The 11,698-nt window shown below is 44.2% G+C and overlaps 1 protein-coding gene across 1 annotated transcript; it reads left to right on the top strand.

Moving 5' to 3' along the window:
• Window positions 1-3,918: 3,918 nt before the first annotated feature.
• On the top strand, window positions 3,919-10,829 carry LOC144409499 (cytochrome P450 3A30-like). Its single transcript, XM_078104774.1, has 13 exons — window positions 3,919-4,193; window positions 4,275-4,368; window positions 4,493-4,545; window positions 6,164-6,263; window positions 8,302-8,415; window positions 8,535-8,617; window positions 8,953-9,095; window positions 9,201-9,325; window positions 9,460-9,544; window positions 9,693-9,853; window positions 9,954-10,180; window positions 10,254-10,416; window positions 10,505-10,829. Exons 1-13 carry the CDS (start codon window positions 4,123-4,125, stop codon window positions 10,577-10,579), a joined length of 1,494 nt encoding a protein of 497 aa, XP_077960900.1. The 5' UTR covers window positions 3,919-4,122; the 3' UTR covers window positions 10,580-10,829.
• The last annotated feature ends 869 nt before the right edge of the window (window positions 10,830-11,698 follow it).

Here is an 11,698-nt window from a genome sequence, read left to right on the forward strand (position 1 = left end):
TCCTAAAGGAGAAATAGAAATACTCTCTCAGGAAAGAGGTATGATATACAACCTTTAAATAATAGATCCGTACAGCACTAAATGAACTACAAGGCCATCCGACATCCAGGCGACCTGAAATCGGACTAAGTATCTTTTTCTTTAAACCAAGCTAGTCTGCTAAATTTGTTGTTGATTCTAGTGTCTTAAGTTAATTTGATTGCTGATTTGCTTTAGTTCTTGCCGTTTTACTGCCAGTTCTCTGTTTGAAGTTATCTTGGTTGCTAGTTTGCTTAAGCTCTTTCACTTTTTTAGTGCCAGTTGGTGTTCTAGACTCTACTATTAAGTTAACTGCCAGTGTGCCCTCCTAACTCTGCTAGGTTTGACCTGATCTAAGTCTGGTTTGCCTTCTCTTCTGAATCAAATAAGACTTGAATCCTTAAAGTCTCAGTCTCTCAAAACACCACATGGTGATTGTTTACTGATTAGGGTGTCAAGCAATTGGTGTTTTGCATTTTGAGGAGTTTCTGTCGAGGCCAATCGACCTTTTGTCTCCTAAATGACGGGGGAGTGGTCAGCGCTGCCGTAGCCGAGTCCCACTAACGAGGGAGTATTTAACTAGAGGTCGAGTGAAAAGCTTGTCCTCGCAGCACGAAGACGAGCAGGACAAAGACTAGGGAGTCTTTCGTGGGAGTCAAGACGAGCAGGACAAAGACTAGGGAGTCTTTCGTGGGAGTCTTCGGGGCGGCTGAATGCGGCGCCTTCTTCTGCTGCTTTCAATAATGTGTTTGACCCCTTTACCCGTACCTGTTCGAATCCCTTCCGGCAGACACTACAGGCCTCGTGCTAGCTCTCTATCGTAACCTCTCCTCTCTCACCTATCCCACCCGCTCCACACATGTCCAGCACCTCGTCACAGGAGGCCTCTGGAACTGCCAGTCAGCTACTCGCAAGGCGGACTTCATCTCCGGCTTCGCTATCCAGCAGTCGTTTGACTTCCTCGCTCTCACCGAGACCTGGATCACACCTGAGAACACATCCACCGCAGCCGCTCTCTCCTCCGCCTTCTACTTCAGCCACACACCCAGGCCCACTGGTAGGGGTGGTGGCACAGGTCTACTCATTTCACCCAAATGGAGCTTTTCTCTTTACCCTCTTCCACCATCCACCCCACTGTCTTTCGAATTCCATGCTGTAACAGTTACTCACCCGGTGCAATTAACCATTGTTGTCCTTTACCGTCCGCCAGGCTCCTTGGGTCATTTCTTGGAAGAACTGGACATTCTCCTGTCCAACTTCCCTGAAAATGGCCCTCTGCTCATCCTCCTGGGTGACTTCAACATCCAGACAGAGAAGTCATCTGACCTCTTACACCTACTTTCTTCTTTCGCTCTGTCACTCAGTCCCTCCCCTCCTACTCACAAAGCCGGCAAACACCTTGATTACATCTTCACAAGAAACTGCTCTACCACTAACCTCTCTGTAACTCCACTTCATGTGTCTGACCACTTCTTCATCTCTTACTCTCTCCCACTCTCTATAACTAACGACCCTGCCCCATTGACTGACTCTGTACCTGTTCGTCGCAATATTCGCTCCCTCTCTCCCTCCTCCCTGGCATCCACTGTTCTATCAGCTCTCCCTTCTACTGACTCCTTGTCACTCTTGCATCCGAACGCTGCTGCTGCTGAGACTTTCCTCTCAACTCTTTCCTCCTCTCTAGACTCTCTCTGCCCTCTTACGACATGACGGACTGGCAAATCCCCTCCGGCTCCGTGGCTGTCTCAACCGGTGCGTGCCATGAGAGCCACCATGCAAGCATCGGAAAGGAGATGGTGTAAATATAAACGACCTGATGACCTGCTTGAATTTCAATCTCTTCTCTCCTCTTTTTCTGCTTCTATCTCTGCTGCCAAAAGCTCTTTCTACCAATCCAAAATCAAATCCTAATTTTCTAACCCCAAAAAACTATTTTCGATCTTCTCCAACCTCCTCGAACCCCCTAGTCCTCCTCCCCCCTCCCCCCTTCTTCCGGGTAACTTTGTCAACTAGTTTACCAAGAAAATAGCTGACATATGCTCCTCTTTCTCAAACCCACATCCTACTTCTTGCATCCCACTGACTTCACCTCTATCGCCCTCACTCTCCTCTTTCACCCCCCTGTCTCCTAACCTAATTCTTACCCTAGTAACCTCTGCCCGTCCGACCACCTTCCCTCTTGACCCCATTCCATCCCATCTTCTACAATCTATCGCACCTGACCTTCTTCCTTTCCTCACCTATCTCATCAACAATGCTCTGTTATCTGGCTGTTTTCCCAATTCTCTGAAGGAGGCAAGAGTTAACCCTCTCCTGAAGAAACCTACCCTCAGAGAGACTGCTCTCCTTGCTGTCTCAGAGCAACTCCACACTGCTAGAGCCACCCCTCTCTCCTCTGTCCTCATCCTTCTGGACCTCTCTGCTGCATTTGACACAGTCAATCACCAGATCCTTATTTCCTCCCTTCAGGAACTTAGTGTCTCAGGCTCTGCTCTCTCCCTTCTCACGTCCTACCTCGACGGCCGCACCTACTGGGTAACCTGGCGAGGATCTGTGTCGGAACCTTGTCCTCTTACTATTGGCTGACTCTGCCTGTCTAACTGACATCTCTCAGTGGATGTGCGCCCACCATCTGAAAATCAACCCCGACAAGACTAAACTACTTCTCTTTCCCGGAAAAGATTTGCTTACCCAGGACCTGACAGTCAACTTTGGAAACTCCGTACTAACGCCTACTTTGACCGCTAAGAACCTCGGCGTCACACTCGACAGCCAACTCTCCCAGACTCCCAACATCACCGCGACAACGCGATCTTAGAATACGTCCCCTTCTCACTCAGAAGGCAGCGCAGGTACTGATTCAGGCTCTTTTCATCTCCCGCCTGGACTACTGCAACTCCCTCCTGGCTGGTCTCCCTGCCACTGCCATTCGACCTCTGCAGCTCATTCAGAATGCAGCAGCTCGACTGGTCTTCAACCTTCCGAAATTCTCCCACACTACTCCACTCCTCCGCTCTCTTCACTGGCTACCGGTGGCCGCCCGCATCCAGTTCAAAACATTGGTGCTCACGTACCATGCTGTGAATGGATCGGGTCCAGCTTACATCCAGGACATGGTCAAACCCTACATCCCAACCCGCACTCTCCGCTCTGCATCTGCAAAACTACTCGTCCCTCCCTCACTGAGAGCAAAACACTCGACTAGATCTCGACTATTTGCTGTCCTTGCGCCGAAATGGTGGAACGAGCTCTCTGAAGACATCAGGACCGCAGAGAGCCTTCACATCTTCCGCCGCAAACTAAAGACACACCTCTTCAGACTCTACCTCGACTAAAGACTAACAAATTGTAGCACTTAAATTGTACTTGTAACGTCACTCATCTATAGCAAATTGTAAATTGGCTTATTTGAGGAAATTGCACTTTCTTGTTTCTTGTTCTTTTGAGTTTGTACCCTATGGTTGAATGCACTTATTGTACGTCGCTTTGGATAAAAGCGTCCGCTAAATTACATGTAATGTAATGTAATGTAATTGGAGTTCCTCAGGGTTCCGTCCTGGGTCCCGTTCTCTTCTCGCTCTACACCAACACTGTATATGCTTAAGTCAACATATGAACCTTAGTTAATGAGAGTTAATGTGTTCATGTGTCGCGTGTCCGTGCGAGCGGAAGGCTGATTTGAGTTTGTAATGTTTACAATGTTATGCTAGCTTAGCTGCGGGCTAACGCAGCAGACCAAGGGCAGCTAGAAAGGGCATCATTAAATACTCATTACACCCTAATAGCCTACTCTTTAGCCACTCTTTTGTTTCTTACCTTGCTTTCTAACTATGACTATAGCTATAGCTTATTAGGCTAAATTAGTTGATGGGTGGAGGATTATTGCTTTTAAATCGGAACAACAGCACTGTGAACTTATAAGGACATCTCTCCTCAGGTGGGGAATAAAGAGCCGCACCCTGGACTCGTTCCTCCATAAACACTGTGTCCTTGTTGGACCTCCCTCTGCGCTCCTCCCACCTCCGCGTGTTTATATTCGGTCTGTCTCTCAGCGTCCGTCCTCATATTGGACAGTTTGCGTCCAGCCTGCTGCGGGAAGTCAACATGTTTCTGTTTGACTGGTTTCCAGCAACCAGCTGGACTTTGCTGGCTCTCTTCTTCACCCTCTTAATTCTGTGAGTATAGTATCTACTCGGTTTTGATTGACGGAGCCGTGTAACGTTACATAACTCCATAATCTCTCTTTAATCATACAGGTATGGCATTTGGCCATATAGGTTTTTCAAAAACCTGGGGATTAAGGGTCCAAGACCATTGCCGTTTATTGGAACATTTCTACATTTCAGAAAGGTAATGTCACGTGAACAAACCACAACCACAACCTATAGCGAGGATGGTGATGAGATGATTGGTTTATCCATCCAGCTTTGTGTCTTTGACCACTTAGTCGACGTTCTTGTGAAATTCCTTGCAGGGATGGCTCAGTTTTGACCGTGAATGCCAGGCCAAGTACGGGGACGTCTGGGGGTGAGTTGTTGTTGTTGTTGTTGTTGTTGTCTCCCCTTTCTTCCTCTTACAGGGGCCTGTTTCAATAAGGAGGTTCAACCAACTCTGAGTTAAAACTTGAACTCTGAGTTGACTTACCCTGAGATGGGAAACTCTGAGTTTTCGGTTACAGAACAGCTGAAATGAGTTAGTTCAATCAACTCTGAGTTGACCTACTCTGAGTTGAGCGCGTGCACCACAACTATAAAAAGCCATTATCAATGGAGCGCAGATATTACGAGTCACCATGGCAACAGCGTCAGACAAAAAGAGGTCTTCATATTTTTCACCAGCAGAACTGGATGTGCTTATGCAAGCATATGGAGAGTACGAACATATATTTAAAAAAAAAAGCAACACGGCTGCAGCGGCGAAGGACAGAGAGTTAGCTTGGGAGAAAATAGCTGCTCGAGTCAATGCGTAAGTTTACATTTGAATTACTGTTATACAGTGTTGTGTGTAATTAATTTCTATGTAATCTAAAAACTGTAATTTAATTCCGTGATTTAAAGTAAAATCTGATGTAATTGCATTAAATGCTGCATAAACTATAAAGCAATTCTGTATAAAACAATAGTGGATTTAACATCAAATTTTAAAAGATATATTTTTTTTAAGAATAATTCATGCAATTGTATAATGTTTATTTGAAAGCATTAAAAGTGCAGTTTCTTGTCTCTCCTTGTATTGTTCAAGTGGTTGAGGTTGATATGGGATTTAGAAAGTAATTAGTAATAAGTAGACCAATACTTTCTAGAGATAGTCATTATTACATTAATCTAATTACACTGTTGAAGAAGCCAGTTGTAGTTAGTAATATAAGTGACTTGCCCAACTGTTATAATATCAGAAGTGAAACTGGAAGAACAGTGTGTTATTCAACCTAATTTTAATTTTCATGTAGGTGCAATCCTGCAGGCATTAAAAGAACATGGCAGCAGCTGAAAATGAAATATAAAAACATAATTCAATCAGGTAAGGCTTGAACATATCATGGTTGTAGTCTACCTGACTTTACAAACATTTGACATATAAATAACTAAATAGCATCCAGTGTCGATTTGATGCGCTCTGCGTGACTGAAATGTGCGCAATGAATGAATACCGAAAGAATGAATGAGGTGATTAAATACCACTTCCTCTTTAAAAAGGGGGAGGAGACGAAATAAACTCTGGGTTTCCCGAAGAAAACCTGCTCCCGACCAGGTTAGGTTCACAGAGTAAGTTGCCATGGTAACTGACTCTGAGTATAAGTTACCTCTCTTTCTGAAACATGCTTGACTTACTCTGCTTTCTCAGGTTTAACATACCTCCCATTCTGAAACAGAAAACTCAGAGTTTCCCTCATTTCAGGGTTAACATACTCAGAGTTTTCACTTAACCTCCTTTCTGAAACAGGCCCCTGGTCACAAGTGTGTTGTTTATTATTGAGTAAAAGTAGTTCATTGTGAAAGGAAAATGTGCTGAAGGATTGTTATTTCTCTCCTTGGAGGAATTTGCAAAAGTTGTGACCGTTGTATATTTAATCCAGCCTTTGAGCTTTTCAACTTGTTAATGTTTTATTATTGACTGATCTGTAACATTGTTTTGTCCTGTGCAGGAACTTTGATGCACGACTACCAGTTCTGATGGTGGCAGACCCTGAGATCATTAAAACTGTGATGGTGAAGGAGTGCTACTCTGTGTTTACCAACCGCAGGGTGAGAGACTCATCTCGCTGCATGTTGAACATCACGTTAAGTGACATTGTAATATTTAGTCAGTTTTTCTATAATTCATGCACTTTGATTTGCTGTTTATTCAATAAAACAACACTATTAAGGTCCTTGTAGAAACACTGCTTCTCTGCAACGATGCAAGAATACCAGAAAGACAGATTAAAAAGGAGAGAACGATACTTTTAATGGTTTGGCAAATGGTCTGTCCTGGGACCCATATGGTTAGGAAAGGGTTACTACTATATCCATCTCATCAGGCAAAGCTCAAACTTATTATTTGCTGAACCGTAAGGGGAGAAAAGGCTGCCAATTATGCCTCAGTCAAGTCAAAAGAACGTTTGGTTTTGTTGTACAGTGCATCCGGAAAGTATTGACAGCGCTTCACTTTTTCCACATTTTGATATGTTACAGTCTTATTCCAAAATGGAAAGTCTTCTTGTGTATGATTCCACAAGCGTGGAACATCGATTTCTGGGCAGTTTCTCCCATTCTTCTTTGCAGAACCTCTCAAGTTCCATCAGGTTGGATGGGGAACGTCGGTGCACAGCCATTTTCAGATCTCTCCAGAGATGTTCAATCGGGTTCAAGTCAGGGCTCTGGCTGGGCCACTCAAGGACATTCACAGAGTTGTCCCGAAGCCACTCCTTTGTTATCTTGGCTGTGTGCTTCGGGTTGTTGTCCTGTTGGAAGATTAACCGTCGCCCCAGTCTGAGGTCCAGAGCGCTTTGGAGCATGTTTTCATCGAGGATGTCTCTGTACATTACTGCATTCATCTTTCCCTCAATCCTGACTGAACCAGTTCCTCCCGCTGAAAAACATCCCCACAGCATGATGCTGCCACCACCATAGTTCACTGTAGGGATGGTATTGGCCAGGTGATGAGCAGTGCCTGGTTTCCTCCAGACATGACGCTTGGCATTCAGGCCAAAGAGTTCCATCTCTGTTTCATCAGACCAGAGAATTTTGTTTCTCATGGTCTGAGAGTCCTTCAGGTGCTTTTTTGCAAACTCCAGGCGGGCTGTCATGTGCTTTTTACTGAGGAGTGGCTTCCGTCTGGCCACTCTACCAAACAGGCCTGATTTGTGGAGTGCTGCAGAGATGGTTGTCCTTCAGGAAGGTTCTCCTCTCTTCATAGAACAACGTTGGAGCTCTGTCAGAGTGACCATCGGGTTCCTGGTCACCTCCCTGACAATGGCCCTTTTCCCCCGATCGCTGTCTGGCTGGGCGGCCAACTCTAGGAAGAGCCCTGGTGGTTCCAAACTTCTTCCATTTCCGGATGATGGAGGCCACTGTGCTCATTGGGACTTTCTATGCTGCAGAAATCTTTCTGTACCCTTCGCCAGATCTGTGCCTCGATACAATTCTGTCTCGGCGGTCTACAGATAATTCCTTAGACTTCATGGCTTGGTTTATGCTCTGATATGCACTGTCAACTGTGATACCTTACATAGACAGGTGTGTGCCTTTCTCAATCATGTCCAATCAACTGAATTTAGCACAGGTGGACTCCAATCGAGTTGTAGATCTCAAGGATGATCACTGGAAACAGGATGCACCTGAACAAAATTTTGAGTGTCATGGCAAAGGCTGTGAATATTTATCTACATGTTATGTTTTCGTTCTTTTATTTTTAACAGATTTGCAAAAAACAGTTTTTACTTTGTCATTATGGGTTGTTGTGTGTAGAATGTTGAGGAAAATAATGAATTTAATCCATTTTGGAATAAGGCGGTAACATAACAAAATGTGGGAAAAGTGAAGCACTGTCAATACTTTCCGGATGCACTGTAATATCCTCCACAGTGAGTCAGAGATTTAAGCCTGAGGATTACACCAGGCCTCACGTGCAACTGTATTACACATATTGACATCTGCATTAAGAAACCTTTTCTTAAACTTTTCTTTCCGTATTATAACTCAGCTTCGCCACAGGAAGTCACATTATTGCGTCGAACATAATAGGCAGGACAAAAGTTTCCATACAACAGTCTAAACTGTGTGATTGATGTCCCGCTCACAGGAAAATGCCGTGCCGGGACCTATGGGTGATGCAATCACAGCAGCTAAAGACGAACGGTGGAAGAGAATTCGGACCTCTCTATCACCATGCTTCACCAGTGGGAGATTGAAACAGGTTGGTTCCCTTGGTTTTTGTGACCTGTGAAAGGAGGTGAGTGAGTAAACGGCTCATGTTGCAAGAAGGTCAAGAGGGCGGCTGCACCCTGAAGCATACCTGGTTGTTTTCCTTTGAAGGTTTTTCCCATCATCGCTCGCTATGCAGACCGACTCACCAAAAAACTTGGAGGAATGCATTCGGTGCCAATCGATGTCAAACAGTATGTTGTTAATCTGCTTTGTGCCGGCATATCATGACGTTGAAGAGCCGTCCTCCATAACAGAGCTTCTTAGTCGGCTGATACTCTGATCTTTTCTATCTAATCTCATCTATTTATTTTCTGCAAAAATAATCACACAAAAGCACCGCTCAAGATGTGTGCACAAGTTCCTTGTAAAAAGGTCATCGAGCTAAAAAAAAGGCATAAAAAAGACAAAGAAATCTAGGTCAACTGAGACCAAGAAGGGTTATCCATTCATATTGTCATAAAATGATCTAAAAACGGAAGCTTTTTATGTTAATTCCTCAAAGAAACCACCTCTTTTTTCTGCTTAGGTTCATGGCCCCTTACAGCTTGGACTTTGTGACCAGCGCGTCCTTCAGTGTTGAGGCAAACTCCATAAACAATCCAGACGACCCGCTGAATGTTCATGTCAAGAACATCCTTAACATCAAAATGTGGCCTGTCATTATACTAAGTACGTTCTCCCTTTCACCTGTGCTGAGATCATTGAATCATGTCGGTGTTTTGGAATCACGAGTAGCCATAATGTGATAAAAACAACCCTTTGGTTTCCCTCCAGTGGTTTTTCCCTTCGGCGCCCGTCTGCTGAGACTCCTGAAACTCGAGATGCTGGATAGAGTCAGTGTGGATTATTTCTACGACGTCATCAAGCACTTCAAACACCAGCATGGGGAAGACGAATCTGTGAGCATTTCATCTGTACTGAGAGGGAAAAGAAATGCTGCAAAGAATAAAACAAATCTCTCGCTCACAAGAGTCAAATAGAACGATTGATAACACTCTCCAATTTGTGCCGAATGTTCTGTTTGCGGATCCAGACACGAGCGGACTTCCTGCAGGTGATGATTCAGAACGAGATACCAGATACGGACATAAAGAGTGAAGAGGATCAGCCGAGCAAAGGTACGTTTGCTAAATCCTATTTATAAAACTCATTTGGATCTTAAAACTGACTACTATTATTTCTTTTAACTTAAGAGCAAATGCACCGCCGATTTTACACGTGAAGATAAACGTCAAAGTCTTGCTAACACTTATTATTTTGTCGTAGGTTTGACTGAGCACGAGATCCTTTCTCAGGCTTTAATTTTCATCTTTGGCGGCTATGAGACCACCAGCACCACTCTCAACTTCCTCCTCTACAACCTGGCCACCAACCCTGATGCCATGCGGACCCTGCAGGAAGAAATCGATGCCAACATCTCGAGAAATGTATTTTCATCATGTGATTCGTTGCCATAGATAACAAACCTTTCAGTAGCTGACATTGCACGTCCTGCTGACCCGCGCCTCTTTTTTCCTCTGTCCGTAGGCTCCAATCCGCTACGAGGACCTGCTCGGTCTGCAGTATCTTGACCAGGTCCTTTTGGAGTCACAGCGTTTGATCCCCACCGCGCCTCGGCTCGAGAGGGTGTGCAAGAAAACCACCCAGGTTCACGGCCTCACCATCCCCAAAGACACCCTGGTGGGCATTCCGGTTCACTTGTTGCACATGGACCCGCGCTTCTGGAGCTCACCGGAGCTCTTCAGGCCCGAGAGGTAAACCTGCGCCTCGCTTTCATTTTGAGAGTGAGAGAACGTGTAACCTCTGACAGGACAATCCCGCCTCAAGGTTCAGCAAGGAGAGCGGGGAGGAGGTGAACCCGTACGCGTACATGCCGTTCGGCCTCGGCCCACGCAACTGCGTCGGGATGCGCTACGCTGTCCTCACCATGAAGACGGTCCTCGTCCGTCTCCTGCAGAGCTACAACGTGGAGACGTGCAAAGACACCATGGTACGATGGCAGCACACAGACATTCATGCAGACGGTCACGGTACTCCGTCGTCATGTCCCTCATCTTGCATTTGTTTTTCCCCTTTAGATTCCATTGGAGTTTGACTGGAAGGCCCAGCAAGTGCAGCCAGTGAAGCTCCAGTTTGTTCCCAGAGAACAGTAGTTAAAGAGGGAGCTTCTGATAACATCTCCTGCTTCTTAATCGCTCAAGGATTAGAGCTAGAATTAACGTGTTTTTAATGCACCTAAGGCACCAGATTTTTCTCGCGATGTTAATAAATCCAATGTTTTTGATAGATTTAATAAAAGTGAGTCATTTTTATTGATGTCAAAAGAGGTTTGCTATCGATATTTGACACATAAATGGAAATAAAATAAATAGGGTTCACAATATACCCTTTCTCTCCAACAAATTTTCCTGATAAATATTGTTACTGTTATAATTTACCATTAAAGCTTTTCACTGTAAAACCCTTATTTACTTATATAGATAGATAGATAGATAGCGATATAGATCTAGATAGAGATAGATAGATCTAGATAGCGATCTAGAAAGATAGATAGATCTAGAAAGTGAGATATATCTAGATAGATTGATCTAGAAAGATAGATAGATCTAGATAGCGATCGAGATATAACTAGATAGCGACCTAGATCTAGATCTATCTATCCATCTAGATCTATCTATCTAGATCTACCTAGATAGATCTAAATCGCTATCGATCAACTTCGCCATCTAGATCTATCTAGATCGTTATCTAGATCTATCTAGATTGCTATCTAGATCTAGGTCGCTATCTAGATAGATCTATCTAGATTGCTAGATCTATCTAGCGATCTAGATATAGCTAGCTAGCTAGATCTAGATAGATCTAGCTATCTATCTAGTTTTCTATCTAGATCGCATCTAGATCTATCTAGATTGCTATCTAGATTGCTAACTAGCTTGCTATCTAGATCTATCTAGTGATCCAGATCTAGCTAGCTAGATAGATCTAGATAGCAATCTAGATACATCTATCTAGATTGATCGGGAAAGCTATCTAGAGCTATCTATCTAGATCTATCAAGATTGCCCTCTAGATCTATCTAGATCGCTATCTAGATTGCTATCTAGATTGCTATCTAGATCGCTATCTAGATCTATCAAGATTGCTATCTAGATCTATCTAGATCGCTATCTAGATTGCTATCTAGATCGCTATCTAGATCTATCAAGATTGCTATCTAGATCTATCTAGATCGCTATCTAGATTGCTAACTAGCTCGCTATCTAGATCTA

This window comes from Gasterosteus aculeatus, chromosome 6 (genome assembly GCF_964276395.1).
Source record: "Gasterosteus aculeatus chromosome 6, fGasAcu3.hap1.1, whole genome shotgun sequence".
In the NCBI taxonomy this organism is placed as follows: Eukaryota; Metazoa; Chordata; class Actinopteri; order Perciformes; family Gasterosteidae; genus Gasterosteus; species Gasterosteus aculeatus.

Excerpts from the sequence above, each read along its gene's own strand:
- LOC144409499 (XM_078104774.1), top strand. The coding sequence starts at position 4,123 with ATGTTTCTGTTTGACTGGTTTCCAGCAACCAGCTGGACTTTGCTGGCT. Across the intron at positions 4,194-4,274 it reads TTCTTCACCCTCTTAATTCT|GTATGGCATTTGGCCATATA; the intron begins GTGAGTATAGTA and ends TTAATCATACAG. Across the intron at positions 10,417-10,504 it reads AGACGTGCAAAGACACCATG|ATTCCATTGGAGTTTGACTG; the intron begins GTACGATGGCAG and ends TTTCCCCTTTAG.